The sequence below is a fragment of the Centroberyx affinis genome, unplaced genomic scaffold, assembly GCF_046629955.1.
Source record: "Centroberyx affinis isolate AG114_WGS23_722 - 3 ecotype Tasmania unplaced genomic scaffold, CSIRO-AGI_Caff_v1 ptg003017l_1, whole genome shotgun sequence".
NCBI lineage: Eukaryota > Metazoa > Chordata > Actinopteri > Beryciformes > Berycidae > Centroberyx > Centroberyx affinis.
This window is the reverse complement of record NW_027281114.1, coordinates 68,475-88,643: the sequence shown is the minus strand read 5'-3', so window position 1 is coordinate 88,643 and position 20,169 is coordinate 68,475. Positions and strand designations below refer to the sequence as shown.

The 20,169-nt window shown below is 40.8% G+C and overlaps 2 protein-coding genes across 3 annotated transcripts; both read right to left on the bottom strand.

The window, feature by feature from the left end:
- Positions 1-127: 127 nt before the first annotated feature.
- LOC139659101 (ras-related protein Rab-35) lies at positions 128-9,809 on the bottom strand. 2 transcript variants are annotated; one of them, XM_071537323.1, is made up of 7 exons: positions 9,557-9,809; positions 6,557-7,593; positions 6,037-6,087; positions 3,725-3,848; positions 2,552-2,676; positions 2,072-2,196; positions 128-929 (listed from the first exon to the last, which is right to left on the bottom strand). In XM_071537323.1, the coding sequence occupies exons 2-7, from the start codon at positions 6,609-6,611 to the stop codon at positions 780-782; spliced, it is 630 nt and encodes a 209-aa protein (XP_071393424.1). In that variant the 5' UTR covers positions 6,612-7,593; positions 9,557-9,809; the 3' UTR covers positions 128-779. The 2 variants fall into 2 exon arrangements, with proteins under 2 accessions (XP_071393424.1, XP_071393425.1); XM_071537324.1 differs by lacking the exon at positions 9,557-9,809 and adding an exon at positions 8,268-8,328.
- Positions 9,810-10,392: 583 nt separating this feature from the next.
- thoc6 (THO complex 6) lies at positions 10,393-19,479 on the bottom strand. The gene is made up of 13 exons (XM_071537325.1): positions 19,365-19,479; positions 17,526-17,617; positions 17,315-17,379; positions 16,168-16,271; positions 14,939-14,976; positions 14,691-14,739; positions 14,480-14,551; positions 13,965-14,067; positions 13,809-13,858; positions 13,304-13,366; positions 12,117-12,227; positions 11,750-11,878; positions 10,393-10,725 (listed from the first exon to the last, which is right to left on the bottom strand). Exons 1-13 carry the CDS (start codon positions 19,377-19,379, stop codon positions 10,645-10,647), a joined length of 972 nt encoding a protein of 323 aa, XP_071393426.1. The 5' UTR covers positions 19,380-19,479; the 3' UTR covers positions 10,393-10,644.
- Between the last annotated feature and the right edge of the window lie 690 nt (positions 19,480-20,169).

Below are 20,169 nucleotides of genomic sequence, written 5' to 3'. Positions count from 1 at the left end.
TCTTTGAACTTTCATATGTGACGTCTGAGTAGTCAGGATGATTTTCTGAGGAATACAATCAGTTGGACATGACACGAGATTAGAAGTTATATGCGATACAGACACCAGACGTTCTGGATTTATTGCTTTGTTTATTTGAAGTTGGACACATTTGTTTGCTACGCAACAGACATTTACATTAAAAAAACAAAAAAACAGACAACACTCACTAATCACTGTTTGGGCTGTTATTGTGTCAATTAAGCCTAGTCTTGGATTACTGACCATGTTTAAAATGAAACAAGGCATACAGAAGCTTGTAGTCAGGAGAGTGACCCTTCAAGTCTGTTAGTGTCTTTTCTAGGTTAGGGTTAAGTTAACAGTTTTGACACTTGGACACCAATTCCCTTCGAATGATAAAACAATACTTGTACTGTAAAAAAAACAAAACGTTAAAAAAAAAAAAAAAAAATCGGCACATAAGTGGTTTACTGTCCTTTCTCTCAGTGCAAAGTTAACTCGCGTAACCTCCAGGCATTCTACATGCAGTCAGTGCCGACAGACTGTGAACCACTTTGAATCCCATGGCCTTGGCGATTACATTCATGACCAAAAGCGAGTCCTGGCCTCTAGGGACTTTTGGTGTCGTAACTTGGCTTCGCGAATTGTGAACCGTATTATTTTGGAACATTCGTCTGAAATTTAAAACTAAATCACCTAAGGCACAGTTTTTTTTTCCCCCCATCTTGTTTCCCGATGTTTTTATGTAAGCGAAAGTGGGTTTGGCGTCCTGCGTCGTCTCAGCAGCACTTCTTCCCTCTCTTCCTGCGGTCCCGGTCCCGCTGGGCGTTGATGTGGACGGTGTCCTTCTCCCGCTCGCGTTCTCTCTCGGCTCGGTTCTGGCTCTGCTTCTTGGCCCGCAGGACCATGTGGGTGAAGGCCATGAACATCTGAGTGGAGGAGAAAAAAAAACGACAACACCTGAAAACCTCATTGTACATAAGAAAACGGAACTGAAATTACCACCCACCAGGCACCAAATGCCAGTAAAATCTTTGACGACAAGGGTCACCGCAACACTGGCTGCTAACTTTTTCAACATGTGAATGCCTGTTATATAGTCCAACGGTTCTCAACCTGGGGTCCGGGGACCACCAGGGGTCCTTGAGGGGGTTCCAGAGGGTCCCCAGCAAATTGATGAGTTGTTAAACTTCACCATTATTTCATTTACAAGAAGTTAACACAATTAGAGAATGTAGAAGAATGACTGTTTTGATCATAGTTTCACTGTTATCTCTCTACCAATACAGATAGTCGTGGAATTCTGGACAAAATCTTATCTAACAATAAAAAATATTCTCAGATTTGGGCCCGAGAGGCAAAAACTGATGTGGACTAAATTACGGGTCCTTGATATGAAAAAGGTTGAGAATCACTGATATAGTCTATGCCTGTTCCCAAACTTTGTCCCTAATGACCACTGTTTTTGGCCGGTAAAAATTGTTTGCAGGTACATTTTTTTTTAGTTTACCAGCCTTGGCAGGTGAGGCAAAAAGCACAAGAATGTATTAAGTTGAACTGTATGAATGAAAAGTATGAAAATATATGAATTATGGCATATCTGTAGAGTGCAAAATAACAAGAGTAGAACATACCGAGACAAAGAAATGACTGAAAAATATACACAATATTGTCACCACTATGCGTTTGTATGCCTGGATATGAATATATACAAGAATTGTCGAATTAAATATATAAAACTATCAAGATATATGCATCATATACCAAAAATATGTGAATCTATAGCTTGCTACAGGCTAAATGGAAAATATATACAGGCAATGCCAACTTCCAAAAGTTGTATTTAATCATTAAAGAGGTGGTGACATCACCTGGCACCAAAGATCAGCCAATAGCAGATGGCAAATTTCAGTAGCATGCTTTTTACCATTAGATGTCAGGCTTTTCACAGATTTGGGGTTCAGTTATTCTTTAAGATGTTTTTAATACATACATCTACATTAATTTATGAATTTATACAATGTTCCATGGCTAGCGTAAAAAGCGACTGATGCATTTTTTTTTTTGGTACCTCTTCCACATTGATGTTCTCTTTGGCGCTGGTCTCGAACACCCGAACCCCCACCGACTCCCCAAAACGGAACGCATCCTGGGTGTCCACCTGCTTCCTGGCTGGGTCATCGTTCTTGTTTCCCACTGAGGGATGCAGGGAAAAAAAGACTTCCTTATTTCTGCCCTTTCAAGACAGGTTATTGCAGACACATATTCCCATACCCTAACCCAATTACAACACCCGCCAAACTTTCAACGTTTCTACTCCAAAGACTACTAAAATATGAACCAAAAAAATCCTCCAGTCTTTTTCATCCCAATAGGCAAATGCTTAGAATTGATCCTTATATCACAGCGTTAATCATCCAGATAAGAACTAATGTGGCCAATCCCCTCCTGCTACAAAACAATTATAGGGGAGATGCTGTAATAACTAACCAGTCAATTCATTTAAAAGATTGGATGTATCTTTCCAAAACATCAGTTCAATGAGACTCACCTAGGATCTTGCAGACGTTGTCACAGTTCTGGGAGATTTCATTCAACCACCTCTTAACATTTACAAAGGACTCTGGATTCGTCACGTCGTAAACAATGATGACACCGTGGGTGTTTCTGTAGTACCTGGGGAAAATGAAGGTACCAACAGCTTTATGTTTAGTCGTCTAGACTTAGCATTATTTTTCAGCTCAGAAAGGTTTCAAAGGGTTAAATAGTCTGGTGAAAATTGTCTGGTTTCTTCATGAGTTGACCCTGGCCCTGACATTCTAGCTGGCCTTGCTGTTAAAAGAAGCAGAACTGAATGTAAAACTCAGCTGATAGTCATCTTCTCCACCTAATGCACTGAATGTGTGAAGCAAGCTGTAAAATATAGCCTATTTCACTTCATGCCTATTAAAAGGAGCAACTTTTAATAGTTTCCTGACACTCCACAACTGGAGACTATTTAAGAAATTCCTTCTCTTCCACTGTCTGGAACACATCTCTAAGACCAAATTTCATGCACAACCCATTTTTTTACTTTACCGTATTTCCTCTAATAGTAGCCAGTAGTCAATTAAAAGCCAAGTCTCCGATAATGGCCAGGGCCGTGGTCGACACGAACAAATAAAGGCCGGCCCCAAATACAGGCCGGGGAAAAAAAACAAAGGAAAAAACAACGGTGGATACCGGTAAACTCCTGGTGCCTGTTATATAATGTAACTGTAGTTTGTAGTAACGTACAAGTGCCACAAGATGGCGGTATGCCACAAGATGGCTCGGCCGGTGGAAGTCTCTGGAGCGTGTCGTTGTTGATTACCATAATTATCGGTAATGCATTGCGGTATCAAAAAAACGGCTACCTAACGAACCCCAACAGAAGCAGATCAGAAAACAAGGAGGCTTCGTACTAAAATATGAGCAAATATACTTATCAAACAGAGGGAATTAGAAATAAAGGCCTGTCTCTAATATAAGCCTGCTTCCAATAAAGGCCTGGTACCCTCCCCTCTGCAGTTGAGGTAAATAAAGGCCCGGGCCAATATTAGAGGAAATACAGTATGTACCATTGAATAAAGAAAAACAAGACTACTTGCTCCTTTTTAACAACTAGAAAATGTGATCTTTTGATGTCAACTGTGCATATAAGTCCTGTACATAAGACACCGGGGATTCATTTGGGGATCATTACGTGGATGTGATGGTGCGGAATCTCTCCTGGCCCGCCGTGTCCCAGATCTGCAGTTTGACCCGCTCCCCGTCGATGTCCACCGTGCGGATCTTGAAGTCGACACCGATGGTAGTGATGTAGCTGCCTGCAGAAGACCAGGGGACAATTAGAAAAAGGGCAAGGTGTCCTGCAGAGAGTGCATACACCCATTCACTTCACATCCCATGACATCTCGTAGCTACAGCTTGGAAGTGTTAAACTCGTTGGAATGGCCGCATCCAAAATCAGTTTGCATTTGTGAATTCAACAAACATAAAACGAACTGCAGCCGATATCGCTTGCTTTTTGTAAGTCGAGTTGATTGTATTGGCGTGAATACAGCTGATCATTTTGATTATATAATCTGATATCAGAGCCGACAAAAACATCCCCACATCCTACTTGTAAGTACCACTAAAAGGCTGAGGTGACCGGCTTTTCGAAGGTGGCAGCTCATATTTACAGGAAATCTGACCTGACGTGAACGCTGCATCAGCTTTCAGGTGGTAAACACTACAAGAAAATACTGTCCACCTCAGCTTTCACATGTAAATACTACTAGAATATACTGTTCACCTCGGCTTTCACATGTAAATACTACTGGAATATACTGTTCACCTCGGCTTTCACATGTAAATACTACTAGAATATACTGTTCACCTCGGCTTTCACATGTAAATACTACTAGAATATACTGTTCACCTCGGGCTTTCACATGTAAATACTACTGGAAAACACTGTTCACCTCGGCTTTCACAGGTAAATACTACTGGAAAACACTGTTTACCTCGGCTTTCACATGTAAATACTACTGGAAAATACTGTTTACCTCAGCTTTCACATGTAAATACTACTAGAGAATACTGTTCACCTCAGCTTTCACATGTAAATACTACTAGAGAATACTGTTCACCTCAGCTTTCACATGTAAATACTACTAGAGAATACTGTTCACCTCAGCTTTCACATGTAAATACTACTAGAAAATACTGTTCACCTCAGCTTTCAGATGGTAAATACATCCCCAACAAGGCAATAAATATTCAAAATTTCAAATAAAACCATTTGTGATAACTCTTAAAAAAGCAATGGCAGGACACAACTACTTTTTGGATTTTTGGTTTGTGGTAGACATTTCAACGTTTGTTTTGCTGTAAAACATGAACTCAAATGCATCATCGCTAATTGCAAATGTGTTCAGTGTGAAAGCGCTAATCAGGATCAACCAAAGTCTACAGAAAACTACAAACATGGCGTCTTCTGTCGGGTTTGAACACATGAACACTTCCAAGTTGTTACTTCGAACCATCAAGTCGTTCCAACGGTTATTCCCATATGACCTGCACACATCTTTGCGTTTTTGTGTATTTATTCTTCCATAATGTTAATATCTATGGAGGACCACAAGTGTCACGGAAATAGTAATAAAGCATTTTAAATTCCATTATTTATTTAAGACTTCACTAATGTATTTTTAAATGATGTACTAATTGACTGTTTTATAGCTGTTATTGTAAATCCCTTTTTAATTTGAACTATTTATTGATGGATTCATATTTCATTTGTAAATTATTTTTATAATTCCTCTTTTTATTGCCCATTAAAATATCAAATAATGAATTACTTGTAATTTAGTCTATTTATTCATAGATAAATACATTAATTTGTAAACACATTTATTAATGCCTATTTTTATTGTACAATTAGTTATTAATTAATGAAATGCTTTATTACTATTTCCGTGACACTTGTGGTCCTCCATAAATAGCTAGTGATGCACACTTGAAAGGCTGATGGAAAAATCACTTCCAACATGTTTATCCTCTTCAGTAAAGCCAAAGAGAAAACCTCCGAAAATGCAAAGATCCTATTTGTGATGAGAAGCAACAGGGTTTATGGGAAATGTAGTCTTAATTTAGAGAAACACTAGCACTAACAATACCACTGGTGTGAGATTGAGGTTACCAATTGTCTCCACCATGGTCTGATTTGTTGACGGTAACACTATTTCTAGTAGTAAACCTCAAGTAGAATACCAAGTACTGATGTGATTTCTTACTTTTACTGAACAATACAATACCTTAAATCATTAGTTTGGGACAAAAATGATTGAGACAAATATCTTCTCCATTAGTCATCTAACATCATTCTATGTGTGGAAAAAGCAGAGATTTAATTTGCTTTGATTTGTACATGTAGCTCTCAGTATAGAATTCCATTCTAGCCTGGTATAGATGCACACCTAACTTTACCATTACCTGCCAGGTGGCCTACACAGAGCTGTATGAACTCACCAGAGAAGGAGTTATCTGCAAAGCGGAGTAGAAGGCTGCTTTTCCCTACATCTGAGACGGGGGAGATCAGAATGACAAGATTAACTCGCTGTAAGGAAACAAATGTAGCCAATCAGGAACGGGCAAACCAGTTATGTTTAAAAGCTGACATTCAAGCAAAGCCCAGCCCATCCTGCATGACAGCCTCCTTCCAGCAGTGTAGTAACTTGTACCTGCCGACTGCTTGAATAATAAAAGGTAGGATCAGCACAGTAAAACAAAGCAGGAGGTAATGGCAAAGACAAAAAAAAAACTACTAGAAATAAATTAGCAAAAAAGAAAAAAGCTGACATCCTGAAAAAAAAAAAAAACCTGACTGATCACATCCCTGAATAATCTGCTGAATCCTGCTTTGGGTGAACTGGTAGCAACTTGTCAGAACGAAACTTAACAAAACAAAATGAAGAAGTGGCATGCAAAAGGCTTTGACTGCAGCGTAATCTTAAAATGTGGGGAAAAGGGGAAGTCAGAATGTACTAACTGGAGTCTCCGATGATGAGCAGCTTAAAGAGATGATTGTAGTCCTTTCCCGCCATTTTGCTACAGCTGCTGTGGAAAGTCTCTACTTATTTTCCCAATAAACCCAGTTCCACGGGGAGGCGATGATCCGAGCGTTCCCAGTACAATACTTGCTTTTATTTTTTCCCCCCTCGAAAACGCTACCAGTTCAGAGTAGCGCAAGATTTTGTCCAAAAAACACAGGCATTGCCAAACGGATACAATGACATTTCCAGTTGATTTTTCCCAGTTTTCATTCAGATTCGGTCTAATCCCTCGAGTTCCAGATCCACATGTTCACATCTCTTCTCTTCGGGTTTCAAAGTGCAAGCGTGGCCGGTAGAATATGGAGCGTTTCCGGTGCACTTGGCATTTATGATTCATGCTTAACGGCGAAGGCCATGCGGTCCCACCTTAGTTCCAGTTCCGCCCAATAACACTCCAGTAGGGGATTCCCAGCTCATGACATCCAAATGTTACGACTCATTGATTGTATTCACAGTTCTGTTGCCATAAGTACAGTGTGTGCACTCGCTCGCCTTCTCCTTTGGCTGCAGTCAGTTTCCCGCATTGGATGGCAGTGGACTTTTTCCCTGTTACTTAGCAGTGATGAACCTCTTCACACAGGTATATGCACTCAAGCACTGAAAATTGCAAGTAAGACAGGAGCATAAGGAGGATAGGAGGACTGGCGTTTTGTGGTTGTTGCTGTGACAGTCACATTAAAATGGATGGATGGACCCGATACAGGCTGATAAACTCAACTCCTTGTTTGCTCACTCATTATTTGTTCCAACTCCAGTCACTTCCGCAAGAAGTGAGATCCCAGAGACGGCAAAGTAAGGCGTTCTCTTTTACGCTGCGGTTAGGTAGCGGTCACATCCGATGAGGTGTCTCAAGTCGATCCCTCGATTTCACTTCCTCTCCTCTGACAGCTGGGCAAGAAGACAACTGTTCCCTGTTTCATTATACGAAGAGGTTCCCTTGTTTCTCGCTGCCTTAGCCCGGGTTTAAACGGCACTGAGCAAAGAAAGGGAAGAACACTGGGTTAGAACAAATTATGTCAGTCAGGCAACTCACCACTGTGATTGTTGTGTAGTAATTCTTGAGTCCTAACTGCCTTATTGCAGTGTGCCCCTCCCTCCCTCAGTGCTGCTCAAACAACAGCTGAGTCACTAAATATAACTTCCCCATCCTGCTTTATTCTGTATACACCCTAACCCCCCTCCACCCCCCTCATCATTACATGGGTCTAAATGAACACCCACCATCTTCGCTCAGGCACCAGTAATGCGCAGGTAACAGAAATATGGAAGCTGACAGATAAATCAGCCAGAGCAGAGTCTGAATAAAGAGACAATCTTAACAGTAACTTTGCCTTAACGTGACCTGATGTGACGTTCAGAGAAGGTATAACGTAGCTAGCTAAGCTCACTCTCTCAGTCAGATTTTCTAGTTGTCGTCGCCTGTCCCTGACTGAATTAGACTGAGAAGCAGGACAAAAAAGTGATGGTAACTAACAGTACAAAAATTTTCCATGAAAACAGGAAAGACCTATGCCTTTAGCAAGAGACTGCTAAACGAGCTAATCTAGCCTCGATACATTCTCTCTTGCATAGAGAATAAGCAACACCAAACTCCGTTCAAAAATCCGGCAAGTTAATGTGACTTTGTTTATCAGCAAAGATACATACCCCATACGATATGACTCGAGACCTTTCCTAAATCGATAGTGATCACTCTTCGATTCGGCGTCCATAGAATCCACCAAGCTGTGCTTGTTTCAATCAAAAAATATCAACTTTTACTTTTGGTTTACTGCTCGCTACCGCCCTCAGCGTTGTAACGATATTTACAACTCGGTGACTAACAGGCCACCCAATAGGCTACTAAAAGTTGTTTGTTCTTTCCATTATTTAGATGAGCGCTGCTTAGTGGGTTATATGGATGCCGAACTGAAGAGTGGTGCCTACCGATCCAGAAAATTCTTCAGTCATCTTTTATGAGGTTACTTACGTGCACTTGCCGATGTGAGCAGCATTAAAAAGCGCCAGTTTCTGCATTATGTTTGGCCTAACAATCTCTGAGAACCCCACATACCGGGGGCTAGAGGTAACCAGGAAAATATCAACATATGCATACGATACCTGTAAGGTTACATCTGTTTCAACAGCACCTTGTCATTAAATGTCGTCTATGGTTTAACCGCTGCATCGAGACTAACCTTTGCTAGCTTGGCTTAGTCTAGTAGTAGTTTAACGTACAGTGTCTAAAGTATTGTTACCCGCTAAACTAGCTTAAGTTGTTTAAGTAACTAGGCTTCTGTCCTTTGGATGGACATCTCATTGTAGCAACAGCTAACTAGCACTGACTTAGCCCGATGCGTCCCTGGCGTATGGAGAGAACGTCACGCCAAACTCCATTAAAAAAATCGGACAATTTAATGTTGAAATGTATTATCTGCAGAGATGTATAGTATGACTTAAAATGCCTTTTGCGAATCGTTAGGAGCAAATCTTCAATTCGGCATACACCCAGTACTAACGTTACTTATGTTAATACAATTTAACGTTACATACATCTGGTACACCTATTATTCACACAATTTTATCCACCAAAATATGCCTCGGATGGCGGTAACGTAATGAACCGTGTGAACCAGTTATCAAAACAGATTTTACTGAATTGTAGCTAGTCCTGGGTACTTGGTGGATCATCTAACTAGAAGCCAAATATACCAAAAGACCCTAACGACTCGTAAAGGTTTGCCAAGTCATGTTAGACACGGTATGTACCTTTGCGGATAAGCAAAGCAACATTAAACTTCCAGATTTTTTTAAATCCAGTTAGGCGTGACGGTGATCGGGACTAGCCCTGACCCTGGCCTGCCATTGATATGCTCTATACACTACGACGTCTGGTGTTAGCAAGCGAAACTTCTCACTCCAGCGAAACTTTGAACCAGTCAGTGCATGGTACTTGCCTTGGTCATACGGTGCTCAGTCGGTGGGTCGTGTCGTTTTACAGATACGTGGTGGTTGTTTTGTCCCGGGAAAGTCCGAAAGTTGAACTCTCGGGTCGGAATTCCTTAGCCCAACGTCTCCGACCACACCTGACTGGCTGAGCAACGCTGCTGCTGATGACTAACTCACATCATCTGATGCTGCGTTCAAGTCATACGGGGACAACCGTGACACAACTTCAGTCAAAAGCAACGAATAATCCATAGCGTTTTTCATAAACACACTTGCACTTTGAGTTCACGTTTTACGGCAAAATAAACATGACAATATCAACCACAAACCAAACATCAGGGGAGTAGTTGTGTCCTGCCATGACTTTTCACGAGTTGGTATTACAAAATGAATTATGTGATGAATATCGTTAATTTTGTTGGTTTTAACTGAAATGGGTACGTCATTTCCTGCCCCAAAGTAGTTCCCAAGTAGTATTTTCCACCTGAGGTAAATATTTCCTCGTAATGTTTACTACCTGAAAGCAGATGTGATGCATTTTCAAGTAGGAAGCTAGTATCTACCATCTTTCTCATGTAACTTGAATGCAGCATCAGTCACGTCCAGACCACGCCCTCTCGTTTTCTTCCTTGTTGCTCAACATCAACAAAAGGGCTGTGATAAGCATATTAAACATATCTAACATGTATGGTAATTATTTAACAAACGTTTCATTTATAAATTAAAATCAGTCAGACAGAATGGAGAGCCAAATGTTTTGTCTAGTTAAAAACTATCTTTAGATAAAAATGACAATTAGGTAACTTGAATGGATAAACTCAAATTTCTATGGACATGAAACACATATGAAAAAAAATATTTTATTGCCATAAAACTACATGATACTGAATCCTGGAATGCTTGAGTTCTAACATCTGCAAAACAACTGACAACTTAGAAAACTGCATTCAGGGCTCCATCTATAAGACTACAAACAGTACATGTTCATCATTCACCTGTTTCATCATATTCAAACAGCTTTAAAACATCATTCACTCAGTGTGTGTGTGGTGTGTGTGTGGTGTGTGTGTGTGTGTGTGTGTGTGTGTGTCAGTGTTCAGAAGCTTAGAGAAAATGCTCTGTAGGACAGGTTGGTGAATACATCTATATGGTTACTGCTGCCTCCAACTGTCAGCACCTGCAAAAGAAAAATGACCATACTTATTTTCATTTAATTGCATTTACACTCGGTCTTGGTGTATACTGACGTGTTAGCATGGAGCCTATCAGTCAACATGGTGTATGCTAAAGTGTTAGCATGGAGCCTATCAGTCAACATGGTGTATGCTAAACTGTTAGCATCGAGCATACTATCACTCAACATAGTGTATATGCTAAAGCGTTAGCATGGAGCCTACAGTCACTCAACATAGTGTATGCTAAAGCGTTAGCATGGAGCCTACTGTCACTCAACATAGTGTATGCTAAAGCGTTAGCATGGAGCCTACTATCACTCAACATAGTGTATGCTAAAGCGTTAGCATGGAGTAGGGCTGGGCAATATATCGATATTATATCGATATCGTGATATGAGACTAGATATCGTCTTAGATTTTGGATGTCGTAATATCGTGATATGGCATAAGTGTCTTTTCCTGCTTTTAAAGGCTGCATTACAGTAAAGTGATGTCATTTTCTGAACTTACCAGACTGTTCTAGCTGTTCTATTATTTGCCTTTACCCACTTACTCATTATATCCACATTACTGATGATTATTTATCAAAAATCTCATTGTGTAAATATTTTGTGAAAGCACCAATAGTCATCCCTACAATATTGTCACAATATCGATATCGAGGTATTTGGTCAAAAATATTGGGATATTTGATTTTGTCCATATCGCCCAACCCTAGCATGGAGCCTACTATCATTCAAAATAGTGTGCTAAAGCGTTAGCATGGAGCCTACTATCAGTCAACATAGTGTATGCTAAAGCGTTAGCATGGAGCCTACTATCAGTCAACATAGTGTATGCTAAAGCGTTAGCATGGAGCCTACTATCAGTCAACATAGTGTATGCTAAAGTATTTGCATGGAGCACCAGAGCCAATGATCTACCAGGGACACATCGTTGACCGACAAACTACCAAAAACTTGGTATATTCCTTTCATGGTCAAACCTGGCCCTGGGTTGTGGTATGTGGTGTGTTTGCTGCCTCACCCGGTGTTCAGTGCTGTTGGTGTTGAGCGCCAGCGTGTTGAGCGACTGTGGCGTACAGGGGATCTGGGCTTTCACCTCTCCGCCCAGAAGACAGTGGGACACGCACTGGCCTTCGCCCACCGTCAGGATCTACAGCATCGGGTGGAGAAAGACCAGAGGGAAACATCTGACAAGTGTTCTTCCTTCTTGGTTTGGTAATGTCTTTCAGTCTGGTTTATTCTGCTATATTCCTGTAAAGTGACTCATTTGTAAAATTCCCTGATATTCCATGACTTCCTGAGAGAGTTTATCATATATCTCAGGCAAAGGAGGGGAAAGGCACCGGTGCACTCTCTCTCACACACACACACACACTTGATGATCTCACCATGTCTTGGTAGAAGGTTGCTTGTCTCTGGCAGCCTTGCAAAGGGAAGATGGAGGTGGGGGACAAGGAGCGAAGATGCCAGAGAGACAACGACGGGCCTCCTCCACACAGCTGGGGAAAACAGGAAGAGACCGACCAACGCTCCCGTTTATGAACAAACACTTCTTTTTTTTTTTTTTTTACCAATTCTTATTTACACACATTTCAAAGAGGAGGGTGTAGGAAAACGAGGCGTTCACTGACAAGGACTTGAAAGAAAGGAAAGGACGCCTGGTCTTGGAACAGAAAAGAAGAAGTGAAACAAGGAAGGTGGGGAGGTGAATTACAACATGCCGCATAGATAAGAAAAAAATCAGACATTCCCACAGTGCAGTCAGCCATGTTGGCCGCTCTGCACAAATGAGACTTTTCAAAGACGGTGGATCTCGACAAGTCAGGACAACGCTCACAGATTGTCCCGTAGGAAGGTGTGGTGCGTCGATGGAAAGAGAGACTAGTAGTAATGCTGCATTCATGTCCCATGGGAAAGAGTAGCGTCTTTCCCATGGGACATGAATGCAGCGTTACTACGAGGTTCCAACTAGAAAATACTGTTCACCTCAGCTTTCAGATGTAAACACTACTAGAAAATACTGTTCACCTCGGCTTTCACATGTAAATACTACTAGAAAATACTGTTCACCTCAGCTTTCAGATATAAATACTACTAGAAAATACTGTTCACCTCAGCTTTCAGATATAAATACTACTAGAAAATAACTTCACCTCAGCTTTCAGATGTAAATACTACTAGAGAATACTGTTCACCTCAGCTTTCACATGTAAATACTACTAGAAAATACTGTTCACCTCAGTTTTCACATGCGAATACTACTAGAAAATACTGTTCACCTCAGCTTTCACATGTAAATACTACTAAAAGATCATCTTAAAAAGCACACAACTACTTGCTGGGTTTTTGGTTGACATTGTAATGCTTGTGAACTCAAATGTATCTATGCTAAGTGTGAAGAAGCTGATCAGGACCAACTTAAGTCTACAGAGAACTTCAACCGTGGCTTCTTGACGGCTTTAAGCAAGTTAAAATGCGAGAACACTTCCAAGTCGTATAGCTTTTAACCACCGAGTCTTTGTGACGGTTTTTCCCACAGGACTTGAAAGCAGCGTACGCGACGCCGGCTTCTTACCATCCAGTCAGAGTCGGTGGTGAGGCAGCTGATCCATTTCCCGTACTGAGGGCGGGTGCAGCTCTTTGTCCCCGACAGGAGGGGGGGGGGGAGAGAAGGTTGAGAATGGTTCAGATTCTTTTGTTATACACATATATACAGGGATGGGACGATATGCTCATCTCATGATACGATATGCGACATGGGGTTCAGGATTCAATACAACCACGATACGATGTAATAAATAAAAGTTCAAAGTCTGACTGTGCAGAATTCTGTTTATTTCTGAGCCACAAGTCTTTCTAGCGATGGCATTGTCTCGCTAGAATGTAAACAACAATTTCAAAATGTCATTACAAAGTGACAATAATATAATTTGGATGGAGAGCTTGTGAAATTGTGATGGGCAAGCCGTCTCATTTGTGATTACTGCAGTAGAATAAAATGGAGCTAATATCACAATTCATTTTTCGATATACTGTCCCATCCGTAATCAAATCTATTATGATTGCATCATACGTCTTACCTCATATTTGTAGACCTCGATGCAGTGAACAGACTGGCCCGTCCTACAGTCTAGAGGGATGGGAGGGAAAAAATGAAAATAACAGAAGTTTTGACTCTGTTTTTATTGCACTTTGGCATTGACTGACAGGAGCAGCCCACGTGGGACGTCACTCACCCCAGATCCTCACGGCCCCGTCCTCCCCGCCGGACAGGACCTCCGCCTCTCGCTCTCTCACGCTCAGACAGTGGACGTAGTCTGTGTGTCCGTGCAGGACCGACTGGAGAGAGACGAGAGAGAGAGAGAGAGAGAGAGAGAGGGTTAAACGCAGTGACAACAGGAGAGGACTATCAAAACTTCAGCTGTGAAATCCAAAGCGTTCTTTCCAAACAGTAGGATTTTATTGGCAGGGCTCCCACTGTGGCCACGAGGTAAAATTCCATGACCGAATCAGAGCGCTTCCGTGACCTAAAACTCCCCCTTCCTCGTTTCCTAATGTTGCTTCTCAGTCTGGTTTCTACTCCAATTTGGCTGAAAACCATCTAATGCAACGAAGGTGTGAAACAAGTTAGAAAACGTCTGTAAAATCCCCAGAGAATTTATCAAATACTCTGACTAGACCTCGCCAAATTCAATGGCATTCCAGGAATTCCATGACCAGTGGGAAACCCTGCATGGAACGCCTCACAGACCTTGAAGGTGCCATGCTCCAGATCCATGATGTGGATGTTGTTGTCTCCTCCGCCAACTATTAGGCTGTTATCCTGAGACAAAAGAGAGAGTGGAAAGAAAAAAGGAACAGGGAGAGAGAGAGAGAGAGAGAGATCAATTAGAATATGAACAAATCAACACTATTAAATCCCAATTTAGATCTTTTCAACTGATTGGCCAGACTGTACTCACTCTGGAGTTGATAACCATGGCATTAATCTCTGGGATCTCCAGGCTGGATCTGAGGAGGGAAGGACAACAAAGAGTCTTTTCTGTGGTCTGCATACCCTAAAAGCCCACACATTTGTGCTTAGGCACACGCACACACACAAACCATCAAACTGCCGCTACGAAGGCATGATACAAACAGACTCCATTAAAGACATACAGTGAGCAAGCACGACACTACACACAGAGACACACGGTGTGCTGTTTCTCACTTGTAATTGGGTCTTCGTGTCCATACAGCTTTGGTATTCTGGAGAAAAATGTGGAGAAAAAAAAAATCAAACAAATGTCAACATAAAGCTCTTCTTTAAATGGCCTAATGCCAAACCCGGAGGGATGATTTTAAGGGAAAGTCACTGCTACAACATACAGCAGAGCAAAACACACACAGCAAGGGTTTCTTGAACCAAGGACCAAACCTAACAATCTATCCAAATGTTCAAGGTCAAAGTGTTTGGAGGAAGCCCCACTGAAACCCTCTCTTAAAAGTAATACACCAAGTTTTTGGAACACTGTCCCATTATCCATTCAGTGATGAGAACATAGACACTAAAATCATCCATGTGTCCCTGGTAGATCCTTGGCTCCAGTGTTCCATGCTAACACTTTATCATACACTATGTTGACTGATAGTAGGCTCCATGCTAACACTTTATCATACACTATGTTGACTGATAGCAGGCTCCATGCTAACACTTTAAGATACACTATGTTGACTGATAGCAGGGTCCATGCTAACACTTTAGCATACACTATGTTGAGTATTAGTAGGCTCCATGCTAACACTTTAGCATACACTATGTTGAGTGATAGTAGGGTTCATGCTAACACTTTAAGCATACACTATGTTGACTGATAGCAGGCTCCATGCTAACACTTTAGCATACACTATGTCGAGTGATAGCAGGCTCCATGCTAACACTTTAAGCATACACTATGTCGACTGATAGCAGGGTCCATGCTAACACTTTAGCATACACTATGTCAAGTGATAGTAGGCTCCATGCTAACACTTTAAGCATACACTATGATAGTAGGCCACTAGCATTATCTAAAAAAAAAAAGAACTTGCAGGACCCAAAGCTAAATTATAAGTAATCTTAAATGGCATATAGCTAACTCTGACAGTTTTGTATAGGAGATGGGAGAAATTTACATGAAATATGATACAGAAATATTGTGCTGTTTTGAACTAGCAGGGACTACTTTTCCTGTTTCCATAGGAAGTGAACATCGTGGTTCCTCTGGAGGTGTCACTAAAACATGTATGATGGGTGGTGCCCACATCACAACCCCTTCATATTTAATAGTACGCAGAGGAAAAAGGCCCAATCCAGAATTATATTCTTAGCAGGGTGGAAAAGCTTCTGAAAGCCACTGACAACACCTAGTAAATTCTAATCTAACATTAGCTTTCGGACCGTTCCCCACTCCTCAATACCTTTTTGATGAGCTCTGTCCAGGTCCAGGCGCTGACCTCCCCGTTACCGGCGCTGAAGAGGTGAGAGTCGGTGGAGAGGAGAGAAAAGACCGGCCCTTCATGTGCTGAGAGAGAAACAAGTTGGACGAGAAGAAATGACACAGAATAACACAAAAAAAAATCAACTCCATTATGCAGAAGACAACAGCATTTCCCCTCCGATGTACCAGTGTTAGCGGCGATTTGGTTTTGAGTCTATGTCCATCCCCGTTATCCCTGTTCTAGTTGTCGTTTCAGGGCTAAATACTTTACATTTAGATAAACTTCTTAAAGTGGTAATTTTAGACATTGGTCCTTACTGTGTTCTTTGGAAATTGGGCTAAAGAGTATGTTCTGTGACTTGACATTGGTCTCTAGCAGTGGTGGCCATTTTCCTGCTGTGGTAACCCCAAATTCCAAACCAATGAGTTTGGGGTCACACACTTAGGATAAAACATGTATTTTTACCCACTGAGATATGAACTGAGAGGCTCTAAAAAAACAACTAACTCAATCAGTCAACTATGGTTAGCAGATTTGGTTTCCCAATGCATGCTTGTAGCAAAATGATCTGTGATCCATGGGACCAGGTCTAGGTTTCTACACAGTTGCTGGTAACACTTTACAATAAGGGTCACTAAGTTAAAGGTTAGTTAATGCTTAATAAGCATTAACTAACCCTTAACTTAGTGTACCCTACCCAGTTGGTAAACCAAAAATGGCACAAGGCACATTTAGAGTAAGACCCTGTGTATTGATAAATGTAGTTGTTGCAACGAAATAATCGATTATTCTGTTAGTTCCGTTATCATCGAGTGATAAACTTAGTTTTTCTTGTTGTCTCATCTGTTTGTGTTTACTATTGTGGAGCACAGGAATAGCTTTTACTTCTTTCTGGACAAACAGTTTGATAGGACAAAGTCTGAAAAACACATCAACCTCCGTATCTGAAAGTCACCAATTCAATAGCTGGTCACTCTGGCACATTTCTAGTGCAAAGACGCTTTGGGAAAGTCAGGCTTAACATGGTGAATTTGGACACTTTGCCTGACCAAAGAACAAATCAAACAAGGCATCTATTTTTCAGACAAAAGCTTGACTATCAAATAGATTGAAGATAATAACTCACCGGTGAATGTTAGGATGGGTTTTTGGCTTAGTGCAGTTGCCTCTGGGCTGAGAGCGGAAGAGAGGCTGGAACGAGTCGACATTAGAACACAATAAATATATTTACAAGTCATCATACGACAATATAGGTAAAACACTGACAAAATAAGTCGACAAATTGCTTAATTTTTGTCTCAGGTGTCAGTTATTTGAGAACCCACTCCTCCGCTGACCTGAACAGAGCGATCTCGCCGTAGTTGTTGCCGGCGGCCAGGAAGCGGCCGCAGGGAGAGAAACTCTGGGAGAAGACGGACATGTGGAGAAGCTGGAAGGCAAAAATAACAGGACATCATTATGCTTTCAAAATGTTAACCATTAGACAGGAAATGTAACTTATGCCATTACATTTACTAGTACACAGGACCAGTTGTAACTGGTGTTACTACTATTGAAAGTTATTGGTTACTGTCGCAATTCCCAACCCCTGCCCTCCCCTAGCTGCCCTACATTGTTTCTTTCCAGCTTCAATTCTATCCTGACTGCACAAGGCAATTAAGGAATTATTTTCTGTTTGTTTACTCTCAATTGCTGATGTAGTGCAGTGGTCCTCAACGTGGGGTCCGGAGACCACCAGGGGTCCTTGAGGGGGTTTCAGGGGGTCCCCAGCAAATGGATGAATTGTTAAACTTCACCATTATTTCATTTACAAGAACACAATTAGAGAATGTAGAAGAATGACTGTTCTGATCATAGTTTCTCTGTTATCTCTCTACCTACAATACATATAGTCATGGAATTCTGGACAAAATCATATCTAACAATAAAAATATTCTCAGATTTGGGTCCGAGAGAACGATCTAATCAAACGTGGGTCTGTGGCCCTAATGTGGACTGAATTAGGGTCCTTGAAATGAAAAAGGTTGAGAATCACTGATGTAGTGCATTTCAAAACTTGAATATGTCACCAAGCGTATCGACCTTGGGAAACCAAGTCCATCAACCTTAAGAAACCAATTGTCTCGAACTTGCAAAACCAAGTATATCAAACTTAGGAAACAAAGTGTATCAACCTTGAGAAACCAAGTGTATTGACTTTGGGAAACCAAGTATATACTGTATACACCTTGGGGAACCAAGCATATCGACCTTGGGAAGGACTTGGCATCCTGAAGGAGTACGTCTAAGCTCCAATAAAGAATGTAATTGTCTTCATATTCCTGTTCTTTCCACCTTCTCCACTTCCTTTGGATATCTCATACACTCAGTCTTGTCTGTCTGTCACTCAGTCACACCACAATAACAACGGCAGAGAAGCTTGAGAAATTAGTTGTCATACAACCACAGCTTTGTTGGTAACACCGACCTCTCTTTAACCCTTGAAACTTTCTCGTAAGCCTACAGCTTCCGTTCTAGCAGACACGACAAACTCCATTAAAAAATCCTGCAGTTTAATATTTTCTTGCTTGTTGGCAAAGTTATCTGGTAGGACATGACTTAAGACCTTTTATGAATCATTAGCGTCCACCAAATACACCAAGAAAAACAGATTTCTGTTAAAGTTCAACTTTTAGAATTGGTTCACCTGGCATTCCCACAATACTCTACAATACTCTACTACTACAACCAAAACACACCGGCGGTTGCGCGCTGCGTGAACCAATTATAAAAACTGAGATTTATTGAAATAACGTGCTGCTTGGTACGTCATTTATATGCCGAATTTACCAAGAGACCCTATCAATTTGCAAAATGTCTCAAGTCATGTTATACCAGCTGCCTACTTTTGCCAACAAGCTAGGTAAAATCAAGCTAGCAGATTTTTGAACGGAGGTTGGTTTATCGTGGTCTCCATCCTGGAGACTACAAATTGTGCACAAAGCAGAAAGATATAACGTAAGGTTAACCAAGAGTTTAGGCCTACGGTATTAACGTTATAACAACATAAATGTATAGGGTGCTACTAACTTACTTTTTGGTAAGAACACAGCCAACAGCAAAGCCTAGATATTAGGCCAAAATGACAATGTTTTTTTTTTTAAATTCATGCCAGAAAACTGTCTAATAAACATTACCTCAATGGGACCCATGTTGCGGAAACCAATGCAATCCAATTTCCTATAAAACTGCAATTAAAGTTACAGTAAGAAAATGTAAGCATAAAGGTGCGAGGGAAAGATTCAATTGAGGCGAGGAAATATGACGTGTTAGTAAACACCAAGGATTCTGGGATTTGGAGTACGTGGTTTTTTCCTCTAATTTTTATGTCGGTTGGCAAACAACATATTGGTGCATTACCGCCACCAAGTGGGCAGGAGTACGTATCGGTAATGTAAATCTAAGTAACCAAAACCACACAAAATAAATACATGAATACATAAAGTAAATAAAAGAAGACTAGCTCCAAGCTTTGGAATGCGTTTTTGTTATTTTGTTGTAGTAAAAGTATGCTTTTTGCAATGAACAGTGCTTGTACAGTAATACAAACATATGTCCTAAAGTTGCTAAAACATAGATAAGAGTAACATTATCATATTGACAATGTTGGGTGTGGTGGAAAGTAACTAAGTACATTTACTCAAGTACTGTACTTAAGTACAATTTTGAGATACTTTACTTGAGTATTTCCATTTTATGCTACTTTGTACTTACACTCCACTACATTTTAGAGGGAAATATTGTATTTTTTACTCCTTATGTACTTTTACTTAAGTAAGATTTTGAATGCAGAACTTTTACTTGTAATGGAGTATCTTTACATTGTTGTATTGCTACTTTTACTTAAGTAAAATATCTCAGTACTTCTTCCACCACTGCTAAATGACACATGAATGAGCTCAGCTGCTGTAACTGGATTCAGGTCTATTCAAAAGCTTTACA

Excerpts from the sequence above, each read along its gene's own strand:
- LOC139659101 (XM_071537323.1), bottom strand. The coding sequence starts at position 6,611 with ATGGCGGGAAAGGACTACAATCATCTCTTTAAGCTGCTCATCATCGGA. Across the intron at positions 2,677-3,724 it reads TTCCGCACCATCACATCCAC|GTACTACAGAAACACCCACG; the intron begins GTAATGATCCCC and ends CATTTTCCCCAG. Across the intron at positions 930-2,071 it reads AGAACATCAATGTGGAAGAG|ATGTTCATGGCCTTCACCCA; the intron begins GTACCAAAAAAA and ends TCCTCCACTCAG.
- thoc6 (XM_071537325.1), bottom strand. Across the intron at positions 13,859-13,964 it reads CGGGGCCGTGAGGATCTGGG|ACTGTAGGACGGGCCAGTCT; the intron begins GTGAGTGACGTC and ends CCATCCCTCTAG. Across the intron at positions 11,879-12,116 it reads CAACCTTCTACCAAGACATG|ATCCTGACGGTGGGCGAAGG; the intron begins GTGAGATCATCA and ends CCGATGCTGTAG.